This window comes from Falco punctatus (assembly GCF_963210335.1).
Source record: "Falco punctatus genome assembly, chromosome: 4".
Taxonomy (NCBI): Eukaryota; Metazoa; Chordata; class Aves; order Falconiformes; family Falconidae; genus Falco; species Falco punctatus.
In genome coordinates this window covers 39,182,663-39,204,648 of record NC_137583.1, presented here as the reverse complement: position 1 = coordinate 39,204,648, position 21,986 = coordinate 39,182,663, and the positions used below count along the sequence as shown (strand labels likewise).

The window sequence follows — 21,986 nt, the reverse complement described above, 5'->3', positions numbered from 1 at the left end:
AAAAAGGGCTACAGATTCCTGACATTTCCCTGTTTGCCAGTCTCCCTTCTTCCCTTCATAATGTGTGCAATCTGGTACATAAACAACAGCTTCAAAACAACCATGTCTGTGACTGCTCAAGTACCAGGATACTCATAGGACACAGGCAAGATGAGCTAAAAGGTTTCACTTCCTGGGGCTGCTCCAAAGATACCATGGGCCCAACAGGGCAGTTTGTGCAGAGAGAAGACAATCTTCTAATAACTTATCACACACACGTGTGGAAAGCTAAGTTTTCAGCCTCCACATGGGACACTGGGAGTACGCAAAGATACCCTTCCACAGCACAAAACACAGAACCTAAGGAGATCAGGCAGTGCTCAATGACCAGATGTGCCTCATACTACTTAACACATACTTACGCAAGCCTAATTTACCTACACCTATAGAGACATGGAAGCATCAGCAATGTGCGTTGCCAGAAGCACCGAATGCCAGCAAGGCAAGAACTATAGGGAGGATTAGATGTATACATAGACCCTGCCTCCCAGAGAAGCACAAGAGACCTGCACCGTTGCTCTACCGGTCCCACGCTGCCACGTTTGCCCCCCCTACACACACTGGGCTGTGCAACAAACAATCCAACGTTAAGCCTTGCCAGCAGCACACTGCCTTTGCTTGTGATATCTGAGCTAACAAGCGGAGATCTCGGGGTCTCAGTGAACTAACACCAGAGCTTCCCACTGGGTGCAGCAGAGTACCAGTAGGACACCAGCAAAGGTCTTTAATCAAGCAGTAGACAGGGAACAGGTACTTACGATCTGCTTCTGTTTTAAAGGCTTCACAGAAAAACTGCCATCAACGTGCTAGCAGGAAAAAAAGGAAATGCATTAAAATAACTGAAGAGTACAAATTAAAACAGATTCATGATCAGAGCTGGTGTCTTCTAGTTAAGGGGAGGTGGCATATGTCTAACTGGGACAGCCTGAATGACTATCATTCCAAGCAGAGTTAGTGGAATAGGGTATGGCAGTGCTCCTTGTCTGCTCCAGTGCAGAGCTTGACAGACTTGGCTCAAGTTAAACCTGGCTGAAGTTGGTCGGAGCATACACAAAAATCCCCTGGCACACTGGATGCTTTCAGGTTGCAAGGAGTCCAACTGGGTGCAAACACTTCTTCAGCCAGTCCAGCAAGACTTGGCAGGGGATATTTGTTAACATCCTAAATAACATCCAGTTACAGAGCCACTCTTGAGGCCAGAGCCTCAAGAGAGCAGGGGACTGGCATGAGGCTGAGAACAATGCTTGTCCACTGGATGGAGTCAGAAGCAAGTCACACGTGCTCCGCATTGCCATCTTCAGAGCTGCAGGGAGCACCTCGAGCCTTTCATTTGTTCAGTGGCAGCAGGAACGGCTGGGACAATTCTGTGTGCACCTGGTGTCAGAACTAGTGATAGGAACACCGTGCTATTTCTATTTTCTCCATCACCCACAAGGGCCAACTAAACTGAAAGAAAGCAACTACTTTTCTGTCACAGTCTAGAGAGCAGGAAAGGAGATTTAGGGGAAAGCCCAGCAGGCCCTGCTGCTGTCAACAGTTGCAGATGTGCTGAAGGAGTTTCAGAAGGAAGGGACAACAACCTTGCACCAAAAGACAAAACAGTCTTGTTCTCCAGGCAAACACAAAGTGCCAAGTTTCTGCCTTCGGAAGGGCTGCAAGGCCAGACCAGGCATAGCACCAAGGTTACTATTCTGATCTTAAAGATACATATAAATAGCAAGTTACCAAGACCTGCTGGTCTGTCTGTCCTCTGAACATGCTCTGGTGATCAGCAGCAGTGCTTATTAGCAAAGACCTCCTCCGGATTTAGACCTACACTTCAAAATCTGCAATTATTCTAAGGATGGGGAATATATTTTAATCAAACAGGGAGGAGAAAGAACTCAACACGTACTTTGCCCTGTGATTTTTAATAAAAAGAAAGATTTTGATCTTGTTTTAAGCATTCAGTGGAACATGAGAAATAAAAAATGGCCCCGCCACACAACATCTCCCTCTCACAGCACACACAGACTAGAAAAGAAAGGGAAGCGCTTTCAATCCTTGAGCTTAGACCTGAACAGGGGATATAACCCAGCACTGATGGAATGGCTTGACCAGGTTTAGTTTGGTCCCAGTTTTGCCGCATACCTCATTCAGCTCCCTGAATATTATGGGGGCTTTTGCCATCACCTTTGTGCATCCAGAGAGCTCAGAGGTTCTGTACACTAGGTGGAATTTACCTATTCCAAGCTTAATTAGGGAATTAGCCCTAATCTTCACCTGTTCAGGGCTTCCTTAGGACTGACTGTGCTTCCTATGCCCTCTGACTCAGCTTGTCACCATCCACATTATCCACCTAGGAGGAACAGAATAAGAGCTGGCAACTTGCTCAGAGATATGGCAGGAACCAAGCAGATTGAGAAACAGAAGTCAGCCACACGCCAGCCTGGAAGTGGGGAATTTCTAACAGCACAGCATTGATGCTGAACCCCTCGACATGCCCAGCCCTGCTCCAGCATCTCTTGCCTCATCTTAGCATGCCACTACAAGTACCACTTGCCAGGATATGTGTCTGCGGTATTACCACAAGCAGACAAAACACGGTGTGGTACGATCTTGCAACTGTTTTCAGGGTCCAATTATCATGGGAAGAGATTTTGTTATCGAGGCTTGTGCTTGGCTTAGCCTTACCACGTAGACAGCAGTCAGCTACATCAAAAATGACACTGAAAAGTAGTGGAGCTCAAAGTCTTTATGTAGGATATATCCTAATTCTTTAAAAGGGCTTGGTTCTACATGTAAACTATGGCCAAACAATGGTGCAACAGGGTCTGGACACAGCAGATCCGGTTCTGCAAAGAGATCACGAGGCCCTGGAAAACTGCACAGTAGCAGCCATGGTCAACACCTTCCACCCTCAAACATCACAGCCACTGAGGCATGCCCTCTCCACACACACAGGAAGCACCAGCTACAATTAGCTGAGTGACCAGCTCAGGTAGAAATGGTAATTACAGACTGCACAGCAGCTGCTGCAAGCAATTATTTGTACTACAACAGCACTCAGGAACCCCAGTCACCAGCCAGGGCTCTATTGTGCTAAGTGTTATATAAATACAAACTAATGACCCATGGAAATGTTTACATATACAAGGACAGGGACAGGGGGGAAAAAAGAACTTGTGTACCTTTTCAAATGCAGCCAGAAGAACATGGGCATGACCCGTCACCTCAACCACCACTGCAAAAAAGAAAGAGCAATCCTGGTTAAACCTTGAAAACAGCACAAGCATAAAATTACTTCGAGCTGAATTTTAGTCCAATTCACAACTGCTAAACCACCATCTGTTCTATTTTCATCTCCTCCTGAAATTTAAAACTTTTTTTATCTGGTTGGCAGGTCGGTGGATCTCCCACTCCTGCAGAGCAAGAACAAAACCCTGCTGGGCTCTGCGGTGGCCCCTCCACACACATGCCTTCAACAGTTTGGGAGCTCCAAACTATCCCACTTGTTTTCAGAGGTTGTAAAGGGGAAGTAAAACAAAGCGCTCAGTGAGATTCGACTCTCCTCAAATTCATGTTTTTAATTACCTGAATTTATCACAGAGATTAATAAATCCATCTGGTTTAACAGTAATTGGCAGCACTTCCAGCCATCTTACTTATTACTTTCTTTCACGCCAATCCAACACACTTATAAAACATCTATTTCTCATACCAATTTTGGACACTGAAACATCTCCTTCCAGTTCTCTGATTTTTTTCCCCAAACACAAACATATCTTCCTTTTTCCAGACTTGAGGCTTCCCTCTTCATCCAACAGCAATGAGAAGGGGCTCTCAGAGGTTTCAGTACTGCATTCACGGTTCCCTCAGCAAGTACAGAACAGAGGAAGCCAGGGTACAATCCCAGCCTCTCTGGCTCACACTCCCAGGTTCTGTTCAGCTCCAACTGGTTGGACCCTTTGGCTTAATTACGTTCAGACTCATCCTATGGAAATGGGAGACAGAGGTCGTGTAGGAAGGGAAAGCACAGAACCACCTCGTCCTGCCTGGACGGACGAGTACCCAGGCTGTGCTCAGCGCAGGCAGGAGAGCTCTGTGGCAGAAAGTTAACAGGTGAAGGCAGAACTCCTGCGTTCTCTAAAAGGGAGAGGAGCTCAACAGCTTCCTTCGGGCCCCCAGAACAGCAGAGACAAGAGGAACCATTCACTGGACTACGGCACAAAAAAATGGGAAACAGCAGGATGTGGCAGAAAAAAGTCCATGCCTGCAGATCTCCTGAGTAACTGCAATGGGTCATGGCAATTTGGGTGCAACCAGGAACATAACAACATGCAGAAATGAGGGCTAAAACTGGGAACTCATCTTCTTGTTCCCCACACTGCCAGCCAAAAGCAAGGCTGTTCTAGCTCAGATCTCTCCCTGCAGTCTGTATAGCCAAGGAAGAGATAACAGGCACTGCTTCCCTTCAGATGCTCTGTGGCACTCAAGCAGTGTGTGTGGCTGGAGCTGTGTGACCCATCCTGCGCAGCGCCTTCCCTCCCTGAAGGGCTTCTGCACCCTTCCCTGAGAGCAATCCCTTCGGCAGGAATGGCAGAGGGCTAACACCACAAGCTCACATTCTTCAAGACACCCAAACATCTCCTGTCAGAATTCAGTCCAAACCAACATCTCGCTGACTGCTGGTTTAATTTGTTATTCAATTTTATTTAATACAAGCAGCTACAGGCCAGCTGTAATTTTCCAGGTGCTCTAAATACACAAGGCCAGCTCCTTCCTGTCCCATCACTTAAAAAAGAACCAAAATACTAAAAAAATTCCTCAAATCTTGCTCAAGTGTTACATATTTTTGTGCTGATATTCTTTCCAGGAGAGGATTTAAAAGCCATTGCCTTTCCAGGTTATTAAAATAGATGACAGTACACTATTGGCTGAGACTGGGCATGGCATGTGCATAAATGTATGCTTCCCATGCTTGCCTCCTGTTCTATTTTTGGTCCTTCTAGGCATGGCCAACATTGAAAAGTACAAGTACTTTGCCAAAAGCTCCACAAACAGAGGAAGGTGTTTTATATTTATGGTCAAGAAATATACATATATGTCAATTTTACTAACAGTGCCTGAAATCACTAAAAATAGATGCACTTTAGAAGTAATTTCCTTTATGTTGCACTGTGCTTTGTTAGTCACACTTTAAATTGGCTCATCCGGTTCTATTTCACTCTGTTTGGAGGACTGTAAAATAATGCAGTTAGTTTCTGGGCACTTTCACACCTACAACATAAGAAACTGAGCAAGTGACTGCACTAAACAACACAATCAACAACTGATTTTTTTTCCCTTTCTAATTATTCTTAAATTTTGTACAAAATGGTACAAAATGCAGAAGTGAAGTGCTGCTCCTGCTGACCACAACAGCCCCCAGTTTTAGAGAAGACATGACTTCCTTGTGCCCTCTTTATTGCTAACAGCTCAGAATGAGCGTAAACAGACTGAGCCCAAGAGCACACACCTGCTAAGGAAAATACTGTGCAAGGTGAGTAACAACCTAAACATTTACTGGACTTTCCAAAATGGCAACGTGCTTTAAAAAAAATCAGCAACACTATCGCTCATCAAAGGTTATGCTCATTTATTGTAACCATTCAGCACCCTTCAGAAAAAGGAGGAGAATTTTAAACCGCTGAATGAAGCTGTGAAACAGTGGTGCCCGAGCATTTTAAAACCATTTCTTTTTCTCTGTCCATTCCCAGGGGAAGGCCCACCCTACGGCTAGCTGACTATAGCTTTTATGAAGACAACTTACCCCTCAAAGAGGAGGAAAAGACCCCTCCTTACCTTGCAAACTGCAAATGCAAAACCCAAAGAGAAAGGAAGTCCTTTGCTCCAGATGGTGCCTAGCACTGGTAGCAGAGCCAGTGGCTGTCCTAAACACCATTCCTACACTACATACCTGGCCATTTTTCCTGTAAAAAACTGAGGCTGTTTTTAAAAGCACATTTTTATGCAAGAACCTGTGGTTAGCTGGGCCTTTTTAACACAGGGAAGTTAAGGTGAACTCCTGAAATATTTTTATTCTGGAAAGGTTCCCCAAGCCTTTGCTACAAGTAAAATGTTTTCATCATTGCAGCAGGTGGCCTGCTCTGAAGGCGCCACATAACCTCAAGGAGACTTTGAAAAAGACCAAGGGAGCACACCATGCTTACCATCCCCTTCATCCACCACTGCTCGGATGACCACAGGGAACACGCCACGATCCAAGTCAAAGTTCAGCTGAGGGAAAGAAAGGAGATGAGGTTAGACAATTCACACCAGGCTTGCCTGAAGACAGTGCTCGAAATGGCATTAACATCAGAGGAATGAAAGTTCCTTCTGATGGGTCCCCAGACCCTGGTCTCAAAAGGACACAACGGAGCAGGAACATTTAAAATTCAGGCACCACCTTTCAAACAGTCAATCAGAATAACTACAACATATATAGGCTGACACAGCACTGAACACCAGCTGCAGCTAGCAAAGCAAAGGATCTCCCTTTGAATTTTATATGGTATTTAATTCTCACTAATTCATATATCCTAGAAGTCTCCTGAGTGATTTGTGGTAGGACAAGATTCTCAAAACATATTTAGTGTCAGAGTTTTGCTTGCCTATGGTAGGATATACTGGTTATAGCACAGCAGTACATGTTATGCTCCCTACACCACAGAAGAAATCCTGACTCCATATATGAAGTTCTTGAAGATACATAGAAAAATCTGTAAAATTTTAACTCACACAACACTTTAAGGAAACACCAGACTGACTTCTATCTCTTGGCACGCTAGGAAATTCAGATTCTTGACCTTTTAATCAGCAAGAGTAAAAATTTAAGATGTCACTTGAGTGCAAGGAAAACAGACTCAATTTCTTCCTTTGCCCTGCACTTCATTAGAATACTTCAAAAGCTCCGTGTCATCTTACAAACACAAGAAAAATGCAACCTTGCAAACACTGTCCTATGCCAGGAACAGAAGTGGCTCAGAGACTGGATTTCTGGTGTGTTTTGTTGATTATTGGCTATTTTTGTCTCATCCCTTGGCAAGAGAGAAAAAGATGTCACTTCACCATGGTGCTCCAGGTAGTTTGTTTCCAGTTTTCCAGTGAAAACTGAGACTCAATTTGAAGCATAGCAGCACCGTTCAGGTAGTGCTTCGGGGCTTCTTTCCACTTCCCCGAAGCTCCAACATAATTTGCAGCCTGATCTTCTCAAGCCAGTCCCTCACAAAAGACAAACTATCAAGATAGCCATTGGCACTGGCACAAAGAGCAACCCAAAACACCCGGCCTGGAGGGAAGGTGACCCTCACTGTGACCCTTAACATAGCTGAAAATGGTTCCTCCTCAAATGAATTACAACCTAAACGTTCACCCTGAAATGAATACCTGTACACTGGGAGATGATATACCTGGTCAGCCACAAGCCAAGTGTGCTGTAGCCTACTAGCCACACGGCTGTGCCTCTGCCAAGAGCTGCAGGCATGTGCTTCGGACTGCAACAGCTCACCAACCTTCCACGGGAGGTGCAAGGGGAAGAGGGAATTGCTAGTCTGCTGCTCTTCTGTCCATAGCTGCACACTCCTTGTGCAGGGTGCATGCCTTTGGGGCCACTCAGCTTATGTAGTGCTTTCTCGAAGCAACTCTTGGCTGCATAACAAAGCTTTGCACGTACACACATCCATCCAAATGTGCATACCTGACTCCAAACAGAAAGCATGTGCGAGAAGACCTTATGATTTGACCTACCTAGTCTTCAAACCTGAGGGATATTGATTTTCATCCTCTGTATGATGGTTTTACATTTTATTCCTCTTTTAAACTACCAGAATCTATTCTTTTTCCAAAACAACAGAGTAACAGAGCAAACACAAAAATCTCATTTAACCTCTCAGTATTTGTTACAGAAGAGACTGATTGAGCCACTATTTTCCAGCTGAACCATTATGGAATGCCACAGAGGGAAAATTCATTGAGGACAATTGATTAAAATTGCTGAAAGAAGCTTATGGTTTTGCTTTGCTTCCTGCTCTGATTTATTACTGCACGACAACAGTTACTGCTTGTCCATTTGAAGGGAAAGTCACATCATAGAATTGTGGTTGCTTTACGATATAAACTTTTGCGTTCTCAAACAAAAGGCCTCCTTAAGGGTCCATTTCACATTAGTTTTTAGGGACCTGAAAACAACTGTCTCAACATGAGCCATACACTATAACTTGCAAGCAAACCAGCATATTGCAAAGACAAAGTAAACTTTTATAAAGCTTTCCACATAACAACCCAACATAACATTATTTTCCCTTCTGTTGGCCAGCCAAGAACAACATCATATGCAAGTATTACACTAAGCAAAAATATGAAGTAAATCTGGGGTTTTTGGACAACACCAATAAAGCTGGAAAGCAATCTGAAGCATGCAATTGTACACAGCTGAGTGATAACACTCTGCCAGCTGTCTCAAATAGACACGCTGCATTTCAGTGGCCAATTAAGAAGATTTAGTGGTATACATTCTACTGGAGTTGAGAGGACAAGGACTGATATGTACACAGAGCTGAAATGGGAGAAGAAACTTTTCTGAATCACAATGCTTGTTCCACATTTTCTCCACAACCAGAGCTCCCAGTAACACTGATGAAAAAGAGGAGACAGAGGATGCAGCAGATTCAAGCAAAGTGAGCTAGAAGCTTACTTTTCCACAGCATCTCCCCTTTTAAGCTGTCAAAGGGACATGACTTTAGTACTGGAGTTAAAACCTTGCTGGCAGGACAAAAGTGAAAATTAAGCTTCTCAATTCTTTAAGAAGGGATCTGAGCTCCTACTTTCCAGCTCTCAAGACGACAGAAGGGATTGAAAAGCAGCTCTTCCAGGCTTTTGTAGGCTGAACTTGTGAAATCATATATTGGCAGAAAAGCCAAGACATCAGGAGACCAGATTCTGCAGGCTCTTGGTAACCGCCACGGCATTTGTTAAGGCACGGGACTGATTATAGTTATAACTGCAACTTCAAGACAATAGCTATTCAGTCTTTCCAAAATACATGAAAGATTTTTATTTTATTTTATTTTTAATAAGTAGGTATCTTTTTTCTTTTTTTGCCTTTTTTTTACCCAGTCTTCACATACACAATACTCTTATACAAGCTTGGGTCAGGAAATGAACACTGTATCAGTGTTGACCTGGGAGAGGGGTCTACAGGAACAAATATATTAGCAATAGCTACAGATGGACTCCTCTGCATCAGAAATCTCTTCTGGCAATTCTGCACAGAGCAGGGAAAAAGATCAAGGCCTCCATGCCCTGCATCACGTGCAGGGGAAGCCCTTGGGCCAAAGCTCAGAGGCTGAAGAGACAGAGTACTGCCTGGGTTGGAATGTTGCGAAGATACCAAAATTAATAGGATTCCACAGATCCTGCTATGTAGTAAAAGCCACAGAGCTTAATTAAAACCAAGCCCTCATCTGTTTGCAGTTATGGGTTAAACTAAAAGGAGGCAGGCATTCCCTTATTCAGCATCAATGCACCAGTGTGAATCTGCCCCAGAAGGGAGAGTATCCCCACCCCCCTCACTGTACTGCTACACTTAATAACGCAGGATGTGGCCCTTAAACAGAACAGGACTCTTCTAGAGCAGTGGTCTCCAAATTATTTTGACTACTCATCCCATCAGTAAAAAATGGGGTTTTATACTCCCAATATATGGATATTTATTATTTATAAGATATATATACATGTTCTACTGAAGTTCTTCCAACATCCCAACAAATTGTCTTGCATGCATCCCACTTTGTAGACCACTGTTCTAGAGGACCAGCCAAAAAAGACAAAAACCAAACCCCAAAAAACACCACAACAGAGAGATCAGGACAGACATTTGTTCCCACAAGCTCTTTGGCTGGCAGGGAGAGGAAGGGTGAGGAGTGGCAGGTTCCACCAGGAAAAGCTCCAGTGCCAGTCTCCGCAGTCTCCCTCCTACCCCAGACGTTGGGGTGCCAACTGATCAGCGATATCAAAAGTTGCTTCTTGGGGTTTCTTCCCTGTTTACCTGATCTATCTGCCAAGTTCCCGCACAGTGTTCATACCTGCTCCTCCCAGGGACCCATTCATCTCACACCCACAAAACATCCCATGGCAGCTGGGAGAGCATACGTTCCACCCATAACTTCACGGCACTAAATGGAGTCCAGTGCTTCTGGGACAGCAGGGTTGTGGGAAGAAGAGGACACTGAGAAAAGACTTACCTCATCATCCTTCCAGTCTGAGAAATCAATCTTGAAGGAAGGCAGCGAGAATTGCTGGCTTACCCCTCTCTTGTAATGAACCGTCTCCGACTGCAGAGAGGGATTCTTTGTGCTGTATCTGAAGAAAGGGGGGGGAAGAAAACTTGCTGTAACAAATGATTGCTCTCTGCTAAGCTGTCATTCATTCACATCTGTCCGCCATTCAGGAATCACAAGTGGCAGCTCTAAGAGGCAGAGCTGGCGGGGGCTGGAAGCCATTCAGTGGGGATACAAAAAGGGAAGGGAAAGGTCAAAGCAAGAAGGTGAGCACGGGGAAGGGAAAGCAGCGCAGACAGGCACAGTCTGACTGGATCCATACTGACCTGCCCGGAAACACTGGGTGTCAGAGGAGTATGGTGGGTTGCAGCAGCCTGGGAAAGGCTAGCTCACTAAATCCAGGGCCTAGGCAACGCTGGCTTTCAGCCCAGCACAGTCCCATCTTCTGCAGGAAACCCAGGAAGAACGAGCGATGACCTAACAGCGGGAATGCACTACCCAACCCGGTGCTGAAAGCTCTCCCGTGCCTCCACGGGACAGCTCTGCAGTGAGGAACACTGCCTGGCCTGCCACCACCCTGGTAGGCAAGAGCTATTCCATCTCACTCCTCTATCCCTCATGTGCTTCCCCAGAGCTGTTGCAGGGCTACCAACACCACTAGAGACACCAACCAGCCCTCCACACCCACCACCTAGAAAAGAGTCAGAACTTTTCAGCTGCCTCGAGGCCTGGAACTGTGAAACACCAGCCCTGCCAGGCTGGGTTGAACGTCTCTGGAATGGGGCCATAGCTACCACCCACCATCTTCTGCACCCAGAGCCCACCCAGTGCTGTCTGCCCCATGAGAGATGTTTCATTGCCCACTGGCCATCTCTACAGGTGCTGTGCTTCACAGCAGGCTTCAGTGGCAAAGCAGAATCAAGACGTTTTCACCCCTTTTTCTGAGCTGGGTGTGCACAGCCCCTCGCTATGCCAGTTCTGGCACAGGAGAGGAGGCAGTGAACTGCAAAGTAGGGTTGGGAACACTGAAAGCTGGTTTTACCACGAAAGTCTTTGTTGTTGAGCTACTGTGTGTTCAGAGCATGTTGACAAACAGAGAGAAACTGAGAGATCCCTTGCCCAAGAGGCTTACACTGCAGAAACAACAACCTCTTCCAGCACGGCGATGAAACAGGTCTAGCTCCAGCCCTACAAGAAAGGCTGTAACAGCCCATCACAGTAATGGGATGTTATCTCTTCTGCACGCTAACTTCCTAAGCAGAACTAATCACTTCCTAAGCAGAGCTTCACATGGTGAGACTGAGAGCGCTGGCCTCCAGCCACCGCACACTGAAGAGCTACAAGCTCGAAGCCTTGTTGACTGTTCAAACTTGATTGCTACTGTTCTTGATCAACCAGGCAGCCTGGGGACAGGTGTCACGTTAGCACCAGGAACTCTAGGCTGAGTTTTTCCATAATTCAACTTGGGATATCACACAGGATCCCCTGACAACAAGCTCCTCAGATTTTGCCGATTCCATTTCTCATAACACAGACAGTACTACTGCCAGCCCTGCAAAGCAGACACCATCAGAGGAGACTGAGGCATTTGATGTGGCCAATTCAGTACAGAGCCCTGTCAAGCAGAGCAGTTAACAGAGTGTGCACAGAGGCAAAGGAAAGATAATCCTTGCTTGAAAAACAGGATTCTGTACTTTTGAGGGTGTTCAGCTGTTCTGAAACACAGACACAGCTTACAAATCACCAGGTACATAAGCAAATGTTGGAAAGCTCTACATTCCTTCAGCCTAACTACATTTTGTGGAGGAGCGCAGCACACCAGAAGGGGATGGCAATACAAAGCTGTTCTACATCTGAGATAATGCCTTCTGGTTTCCTGTTAGCATGGAGCAAGAGGGCTGGGCAGCTCACTTCCAGAGGGGGTGAAGCAAAAACTGTGGGAAAAGCCCACAGGGCAGAGTCAACCAAGAACTGCAGAAGTGAGCATCACACCAGATGTGAAGACTGGGCTGGAGGATGGCAGAGGTGATTAGAGAGGACGTGTCTGAACCTTGAAACTCAGCTTTAAGCAATACTGTGGAAACTTTACACTCAAGAGCTATAGCTCTGGCAGCTACCTGCTGCCAGAGTGCAAGAGCTCATTGAGACAGTGTGCTGCCCTGCAGGGCTCAAGCCAGCACTGTAACAAAAAACCTGAAAGCAGGATGATTAGGATGCATTTTGCAGCTGAAGGTGTAAGAACCTGGATACCAAAAAATTATGAATATTTATTAATTCCTCTCAAACCCAAGGAGGAAAAGCCAGGCTCCCCACTGGCATGAACTGCTGCCCTTCTCTGAAAAGCTACTGTAGTTCCTGCACTCTATGAGGATCCAGAAGACTTATCAAGTATCACAAGATCCACATTAAATTCCGGAGGGCTGTGACAAAGGCCAGGTTCACCATGTGCACTCCGCTTTTCCTGCCAGGGCAGGTGCGTTATGTTATTTATGGCAATACCTTACCCTCAAAGACCACTCTGTACTGTACTGGAATAGTGCTGCTTTACTAGGTCTCACTCCATTCTTTGCATTTAAAACACGGTGTGGGAGAGATCAGAATGACAGGTCTTTTATGTGTGAATTACAGAGCAAGCAATTGAGTGAAGTTTTATTTACTGAGTTGTCAAGCACAATGAATAGAGCAAGTCTGTATCTAGCTCCTTTTGTGGCACTCTCAAAGCTTCCCAGCACTGCAGAGAGGAACAATTCTCCCTCTACAGCTAGGAAAGCAGGAGATGGAAGAGTGGCTTATCTAAGGTGACAGCAAGCCATGAACTTACTGGAAATAAAGTGCAGAGGAGAGAGTGGAGCTGGGACAAGGATCTAAACATGCTGCTGATGAGTGCCAGGAGGGCCAGAGGACCTGCACTTACAGCACCAGAAGCCCAAATCAGTCTACGACAGGAAAACAAGTAGTGCTGTTCCAAGGAGGACAGGGTAGAACAATACTCATATAGACTTGTTGCCCCTGAGAAAAGAAATAAACCAGGTACACATAGATTTTTGGAGCTGAAAGTATGACAAAAATATCAAGGAGGCTTCCCCAAATGAACTTTACGCCTCGAACTGTGTGACTGCCTAGCCCCCACTGCCAAAACTCATCAAACTTGGATCTGAACAACTAGACAACACTGGAGACCTCCAGTCAGCAGCCACCACCGAGGCTTTTGCTTGGTAAAGAGCTTGGTAAACTTCTTGGAAGCACTGGTGATCCCAGACTGTCACAGAGATCAATCATCTTTCTAAGGTGATGCATGGGATCCACTGCACAAGTACACACTCCTCATGCTGCACAGGAGGACAATTTGGCAAGTTGTTACAAAGCAAGTACCCTGCATACTAATGTCTAAGTGGTCTCCACCCACCCTCAGCCCTTTAAGTTGGCATCTGCTGTATTCGTTAAGTCTTCTATTCCTTGCCTGTGTTGCTGTGGGCTTACAGCAAACAATAGTGGAGAAGCTCTAGAGCTGTGGAGATGCGTTACAGAAAAAGAGAGCATGTATTAAAATAAAAGATAGCAGAAAACAATGTGCTGCCTCTCCCTGCATGAAGGTGAAATCTGAATGTTTGGCTTGCTATTTCTCAGACTGCACCAGGCCAGGTCTCCATACAGCTGGGAGGTCTAACAAAACCACGTTGCCATCACTGGCAGCTCAGGACATTGGAGAAGTAGGTCTGTCCTAGCAGCTTAGCACCAAACAGAAGTCCCCCATCACATTTTTTTAAACCTGTTTGTTTGCTCCAGCACACCGGCAGCCTGAGAATCACCAGCAATGCGAGGTACCACACTGCTGACTGCAGCAGCAGCCCCCAGCTCTCAGGATTCATGCAGCCCATCTCCTCCTGTAAACTCCTTGACACACCTGTACTCCCACAAAGCAAATGTGTCCCTCCCTCCTCCATGTCAACCCCTTCCACCTCCCAAAACCAGCTGTCTATGGGAGAACAGCAGATGAGCAGCCCTGTGACTACACCACAGTGATTTTTGAGAGAACAGGAAACAAACCAAAATTATTCCCGTCTCACTCCTCCACCGTCAGCTGAGAAGCACTCACTGCCTGCACAGAGAAACTCAGCCCATGGCTCCTGCAGCCTTCTCCCTGTACACAGTCCGGATTCGCTACCAGGCACCTGCAGACCTCAAGTAGCTCCCGAGCCACCAGTGGCATGCTAGTGTTTGTGAACCTCTGGCTAAGCAGTTCAACTTCTGTTGCTACATGCTTACTGGAGACTTGACACAAATGCATGGGGGTGTTTTCCCCTCTCGCTCATCCCAGATCAGCGCCTGGGGAAGTTCTCAGCAGGGTGCCAGTCCCAACTCGTGCGGACTTCTTCACGGCTGCGTTCCTCACACTCAGCTCTGCCTGGCACTGGGGCTGCCTCAGACAGTCAAAAGATGGTTCCTGTTCCCACAAGCGTGCTGGGACCCCGACCGAGAAGCACCGAGCAAGGATCCTAGCCAGCTTGCCTCAGAGTTACGCCAGCACAGCCCAGACCCCATTCCTCAGAGAAAAGTAGGATGCAAGTAGCAACATTGCCCCAAGGTACTGCTGAGAGACAGTCTTCCCTTTGAAGAGCCCGTGGAAAAATAAGAGTCCTCTTTCTTCAGCAACAGCTGCGCACACTGCATGGCAACGTGCAGTGAACTGAGGAGAAGGCAGAGTTACCGAAAGCAGAGTTATACGAGAGCTTTAGAGGGTCCTCAGGAATCAATTCTCCCACTGCTGCAGGCTGCGACTGCCTGGCAGGCTCCGCAGCCTCTTACAGGTGATGAGGAGGGAGCCAGTCATGTTCTGCTGGTGTTCAAAGGGGGCAGGAGTCGATGTGGAGCAAGCACGCTGGCCTCCCCCTCTCCCACCTGCACACTCTGCTTTCATTTTGGGCCAGGATCTCACAGGTCAGCTCTTGGGGAAGAGGGCAGTTGAACAAGTGTCTCAACTCATAGTGATTTTTACTGTTAAAAGAAACGCCACTGAAATATAACGTGGCCATAGTCCTGGGTCTCAGTCAGAGTTAGACGAGATCCAGCCCAGAGAGGCTCCCACAGAGTTTGGAGTCAACAGGGTGCTCAGGTGGTGCACTGCAGTCCCTGCCAGGCTTCTCCTCCCCTCCTGCTTCCTCCTAAGACTGAGTTTCCACTCCAGGCCAGGAGGAAACAAACACCTTACCATGCAGCTGAAACCCTGCTGCTCCTGCCCCTCCGCACCCGCCGTGGTCTGCCTTCAGCTGCTGAACTTATGGTGAGAGCACCGTGCTCACGGCTCCAGCCAGGCTTCAAAGCCAGCGGCTTACACTACAGCTACACAGAGAGGCACAAAGGCCAGAACTCTTATTAAAAACAGCGGGTTTGTCTGCTTGGTGAAATCTATAGAATTTAGTATTCCAGCCTGTGAACTCTGCACACTACAGCGTTCCCTTGGGGACTGGTGTCCGCCTGGATCAAAGCAGGCTTTGGCCATAAAGGCTTGCGCCTAGCAAAAACAGCACTCGCCTTCACACAGAAGAAATCTCTCTGCACAAAGAATTCATATTCATCACCATAGCCTGCTGCCAAAAGCAGCAAAAGCACCTTTCAAAGGCCCTGAATAGACAGAGGCTATTAAATAACCAAAGGAATATCCAAGTGACTGTCTCTCCTACGCAAGCTTTAGTGAAAACAGCTGTGTGCTGAGCTACCCGTTTCAGTTGGATTTCATTTTGTGAACCAACTATTCAAACGTCCACATGCAGACAGAATATATAATCATTGCAGTGTCACGTCCACCGTCAGCTTAAAAGACTGTGGTAGGATGTTTGCAATGAGTGCAGCAGGCATTGCAAAACAAACAAGGAAATGAGATTTTTCAAATAAATAAATATCCAGTACACCCCTTTGTGCATCAGCAACACAAACAACACGGACCTGAAAAAGGGCAAGGATTGCAGAGCTAGACTGACCTATTTTCATTGTGTTTTTTCTTTCTAATGAGAAAACAGAGCTTGGCAACATTACTGGGATACAGACGAGAACCTTTTCTGTCCAAAGAGGAAGATCTTGTTCATAAGAACATGCTGCAAAACTCAAACCTCTCATGTCATATTTATTATCAGCTCCTGATCTGCCTGGATTGCTCATGTCTTTAGAGCTGGCTGTTTCAAGTGCTTCCAGCTACAGGGCTGGTTTGACTTCTTCCCCTGAGGAAACAACCGCTGCTGTCATGTTTCAACTACACAATCCTTCCTGCTAGTCAGCAGGATACCTACAGCTGGAGAAGTCCCAGGGGCCCTCCCAGGAACAGGCTAATAGCGTGCACATCAAGGCTTTTGCCAGAAAAGGAGAGGATGCATTCATAGAGCACACACAAAAAGAGAGTATGTCTCTGCAGCCTGCTCCAAAAAACATACCTGTCTCCTAAACAGACAACTTCGAAGGGTACAAACACATGAACCAGTTACTGCAGAAGGCAGGCTAGGAACAGGGGGTATTTCAACTAATCTCTAGGAGCCAGCCCTGCCAGCCCTGCAATGGAAATGCAATGCAGAGTACGCTCTCATTTATTTGGGGGGACATTACACGTTTATGGGCAATCACTAACGAGTAGTCAACATACAGCTCACACAGCTGCATGCTTGCACCTCCTATACGCTAATGTAGAGAGTTTCACGCCACATAGACAGGGCCCATCCTGGTCACCCATCCCCTTTTGGCCCAGATGGCTGAACCCTTCCCTGCTGTATATGCCAACCGCCTCTCCCACAGGCATGGAGCTGCCTCTCCAACCAGCTAGTCTTAACCCCCAGTTAGCACCGCAGATTCTGACAGCAGGTTTCTCTTTGTTTGTAGGACATTTCTGAAGCTGACAGGTACTGCTGTGCCTCAGTGACACTGAGCAATACAAGGCTTGTCCTCACAGGTGAGCAGTCAAGCTCTTACGGTGGTTTCCCCAGCCAGGGAATTCCCTGCTTTCTACCCAGCTGCCGGGGAACTGAGGCCAAAGGAAAGGACAAACTGACAAATCCTCTCTTCAGGCCAGCCAGATCACAGACCAACTCCCCAAGAGCACATCCACCACTAACCAAAGACAAGAGCGGATCCTCAGGGAAGACGCTGTGCCAAAGCTCACTGCAGGGACTGCCACAGGGAACAGAAGCACAGCACAGCAGTTTGCTGATTTCCAGAACCAAAGAAAATTGACACAACCAGAAAAATAATTAAAACTGAGAATGTTGGGGGTCTTCAGCTGTTCAGAGGCAGGTCACTGCTAATTCCATTAATTAAGGAGACTGTGGACATCAGCAGATCTGGTCTCTCTTACCCCTGGGATAATGCACCAGCTGGTGCAAAACACTGGTATGTTTTGCTCTGAAGAATCTTTAGGCTCACCACAAAGTGACTGGGCAAAAGGCATTCAAGGTGAGAGAAGCAGTCCCCTCTAGATTTAAACTAATTCCCATTTCATCCAAGAGGCTTCTAGAGATATCTGCGCTAGCACCGGAAAGTGCTGGATACCTTCCCCTGGGCATGGGGCTGCAGAGGTGGAGACACCTCTACAATCACCAACAGCCACACCTTCACCTCCTTCAGACTTTACTGGTCAACTGTGGTCCCACACTGGTGACGATACAGCTCCTGATGAAACCCAGAGTTCAAGAGTCCAGGACAAGAGGCAGGCAGCAGTTAGGAGCTACATGTTCCCAAGATCTTGGCTAGGAAATGGTATAGCTGAGCACATCTCCCAGCACGATTACCTGAGAAAGTCTTGCTGAACACTCCCTTTGAGACAAGTTAGGACAGGCAGCACATACTGATAAAGCCACCAGCTTTTAACTAGAGCCCAAACAACTCCAGAAGGGAGCTTTCTGGCTTGCAGAGAGAAAGGTTTCCCTTTGGTCATGGAGACCAGCTAATCCTGAAGGCAGAACCTTGACCCTTTTGGCTCTCAGATGAGCAGAGGCTCTACAACAAGCAATGCCTTGTTGCTCAGGGAGAGCCATCTTCCCTCCCCCCTCTCACCCCAAGTTGTATGAATATAACAACGTTCCTAGCAGGAGTTTCACATGAGCAGAGTGTTGATACTATCAGGATTGGTGGTTGTTCCAGCAGAGAAGCAAGAATAACTTGTTTAGCGCTTCTAAGGAGCCATGCTGCAGGCTGGGGACTAGGAGAAAATTTCTGCTTTTGACAAGGGTCCAGAAAGTTTCTCCCATTTTAGGATTTAGCATCAATTTAGGACAGTGGAAAAAAAAAAAAGTAGTTTATTTTAAAGAGCATCTTCTTCCCAATCAAGTGCTGGACACAGCAACAGAAAAAGTTTTTAATTTATACATAGTGTAGCTTTTGCACAGGCTTGTTCTTTGAATGTAGCTGTTAGCACCAGAAGAAATTGAGAAAAAAGGAAGAAGCTTGGTAGCTTCAGCCCAGACAGGGGGAAGCTGCATTTGTATTAGTGCACTAAAAATGCACTCACTCCACTTAGTGCTCTAAGAATCCAGCCCAGATTTTTTTTTTCCACTAGAATTTGAAAAGAATAAATCTAAGTAATTATAGCAGTGCCCTTTCAGAACTGCTTTGCAAAGCTGAAATCAGAGCTTCAAAAGGTTTTTACTAGCAGCCAGCAAATCCAGAGAAGCAGAGATGCCTACTTTGGGCAGCTGCACTAGCCCCAAGACGTGCTTCATGAGCCACTTCCACATGGAAAAATAGCCTGGGTTGAATTAAAGCAGCTTATAAAGTCTATATTTGTATCTAACTTCCCTCAGCCCTTATTACCTACGCATCTGCATGAAATCAGGATCAGGCTTTCCAAAAGGTTCCCTGGCTTCTGGTGCAGCCCCCCACACCTACATAATATTTATTGTCCAAGAACTGCAGAGCAGAGACAGATAGTTCATCACTTCTATACTACAGGGAAATTAAAGTATGATTTATTAAATAAAAGGCCAGCAGTGGAAGCCAGAGCTGCATCAGAGTGCTTTATCTTTTGACACGAAGGTTTAGTGCACCGGGGACTGCTGCCACCCTAGCAGGGCAGCACAGTATCATCAGCTACATTTCGTTAGCAAGGTAATGACTGCTGACTACTGATCCTGGTTTCGTGCAGAGGCAGGCAGGGCTCATCAACAAAGGCTTCCTCTCCACCATCAGAACAGAGATCCATCTCTCAGTGAACCATGGACAGGGTGGATTAAAACATTCATATTTAAAGAAAAACACTGTATTTTTCTTTGAAATTGACAGTTGTATTAACTTTCAGAAACTCTACCTAGGAATTGTTCAAATTAAATGTAAAGAGCAATTCGGTAGCTCATGTTTGCTGCATAAGCTTTGAAGAACAGGCAACGGCCCTGGTGGCAGTCACTGGCTTAGTGCATGGCACTAAATTTCAGTAAAACTTGTTCTTAAGTGAACTAGAAACTGTGTTCTCCTCCTCCAATCAACCAACAGAGTTCTGAGGGGAGAGCTACTAGTTACAGAAGACTGAAAACACTCTATCCAGAAACAGTCACGTTTGGTCAGTATAATACTTTCATTAAGCAATTATTATTCAAGGTCCAACTTGACAAGACAGTCTCTTAAGAGTCTAACGGAGCAGTTTAACCAACAAGAATGCTACACTGCTGGTCTTGGGTGATGCAGTTGCACTTCCATCCCAACACAGCTTGGTTCAAGACAGGTTAAAAAAAAAAAGTATCTTTTCTCTTTAGAGTAACTTTTTTGCCATTTTGACATAACAAAATGCAAAATTAGGAGTCTGAAAAAATACATTTTAAACTATATGCATATTCTTTACAGATAAGGTCTTTGTAAAATGTATCACAAAGTTTGCTATGAAGCTTACACTGAGTTGTAGATGCAGATGTTTCATTGTTACTGACCAGTGACAAATTCTCCTTCGATGTAAACCAACAAGTGAATAGCAAAACAAGATTAAAATCAATGATTTTAAACAAGACTTGCTGATTCAAGCCACAGCTGAAGTCTGGCAATGTAAATACATCCACCCTGGCCATAGAGGCCCTCAGTCCTCCCCATTAGCCCACAGATGGTTTCCTCCTCAGGTCAGCAAACAAGGAACACTGCAGGGCAGCACAAGGGACGCTGGCCACCTCTCCACGTTGTACCTGTATTAGGAAAAGAGGACTTCAATCTCCAAGGCTGCCATTCCAACACCTTCACTAGCACTAAATTCACAGGAAACCTAAGGACCTAAGAGACAGAACACGGAAACTTTATCAGGATTTCTAAGGCATCCTGCTGCATTCAGCTCTGCTCAGGAAAATCTGGATCTAAATAGAAAGTGTTTTCAGAGTTTGTCAAGAGATATTTTTCAAGCACTTAAAAGGAGCTAATTTATTACGTCCCCAAAATAAAGGCAGCCATAGGCTTCAACAGAAGAAGAAAAGGGGCCTAAACGAAAGTTCTGGGTCGGGATATCCTCCAGTTTGGAGGAATGCACATCTGGATGGGAGCATTAAGCTTGTCTCATTTCTAAAAATACACTATCCATCCATCATTACTGCGATGTTTATACTTTGCATAAAACACATAAGCCATTTTATGGTTTGCATACATACTTCTCTCTGCTGAAACCTCTGCAGATCCCTCCAATAAAATGTACATTTACCCCCAAATCCCAAGCACTACTGCAGAAGCCGTCAGCACTACGTGCACAGAGCCGCTGATCAGCCAAAAGCCTCTACTAGATGAAGCCAAGAGCTTCTGCAGCCTGATTCTTCCTTTAGCCATAGAACAAAAAGAATTCTTTGTCCCATGGCCATCAGAAGCCTGCCATAACATATCAGCAGCTCATGTGTACCCAATTCACACCAGAGAGAGCATGTTTTATCACCTTAGCTCTTAATACACAGAAGAGATTTTTCATGGTCTTATGCCATACACTGTTGATTGGTATGGTTTAAACGTGCCATTTAGATAAAAAGGTTTTAAAGTCTGTAGGGATGCGTTAGCAGAATACAAGAAAGACTCCACAGATGACGTTTTGACCATTTGTTCTACAGCTAGCCAAAGACTAATACATGTACCTGGCAGGAAACACAGACAGGGTTTCAGGCAGTAAATCCTCCTGATAACCATCTCCCAAGTGTCTGTGTTGAGGTGGTCATTTATCCCAAACAGGGCTTTAGGTGGGCCTCAATTCCACAGACTCGCTATGTAAATGTGAGATTGAATTTTACTTTGATGGCCCAGATGCTCCTGTCACAGGGAACACAAAAATCCAGTGAGTTAGGTGATCTGGAAAAAACCAGGTAGTATTTGAAGGGAAGGGTGGTGGTGGTTTGGTTGTTTGGTTTTTTTAATTTCATAGAACATATTGCTGACAAAGCATATAGCTGTGAGTTCCTCTCCTCTGTTGTGCACAGAATGGCTTCCCCACATCCAAAAAACAATCCAAAAAGGGAACAAGAGAGGATATTGGCTATGTGGGGAGGGAAGTGAAAGTAATATTCAAAGCTATTAGAATATATAAAACAAAACAAAAAGAAGAGATTTCCCTCTCCACCACCTGTGGCAGCACTGCCCTCAGGGGTGATTAATGAGAGATGTTTGACAGGCTCATCACCTGAGAGCTCCTGTATCCCTCCACGCACCCACAAGCCCAGGACTTAC

At 45.9% G+C, this 21,986-nt stretch overlaps 1 protein-coding gene and 1 long non-coding RNA gene across 4 annotated transcripts in view; both read right to left on the bottom strand.

Moving 5' to 3' along the window:
• Nucleotides 1–21,986, bottom strand: part of MGRN1 (mahogunin ring finger 1) — a 55,258-nt gene that overhangs the window by 15,871 nt on the left and 17,401 nt on the right. For all 3 annotated transcript variants that reach the window (XM_080384662.1, XM_080384660.1, XM_080384661.1), the window contains exons 5-8: nucleotides 10,302–10,419; nucleotides 6,231–6,297; nucleotides 3,210–3,262; nucleotides 798–845 (exon numbers count right to left, since the gene is read on the bottom strand). In XM_080384662.1, coding sequence (XP_080240788.1) covers nucleotides 798–845; nucleotides 3,210–3,262; nucleotides 6,231–6,297; nucleotides 10,302–10,419 — 286 coding nt within the window. The remainder of the gene's footprint in view (nucleotides 1–797; nucleotides 846–3,209; nucleotides 3,263–6,230; nucleotides 6,298–10,301; nucleotides 10,420–21,986) is intronic.
• Nucleotides 13,813–21,974, bottom strand: LOC308062758. The gene is made up of 2 exons (XR_013927671.1): nucleotides 21,401–21,974; nucleotides 13,813–20,479 (listed from the first exon to the last, which is right to left on the bottom strand). It is a non-coding gene; the product is annotated as an uncharacterized lncRNA (long non-coding RNA).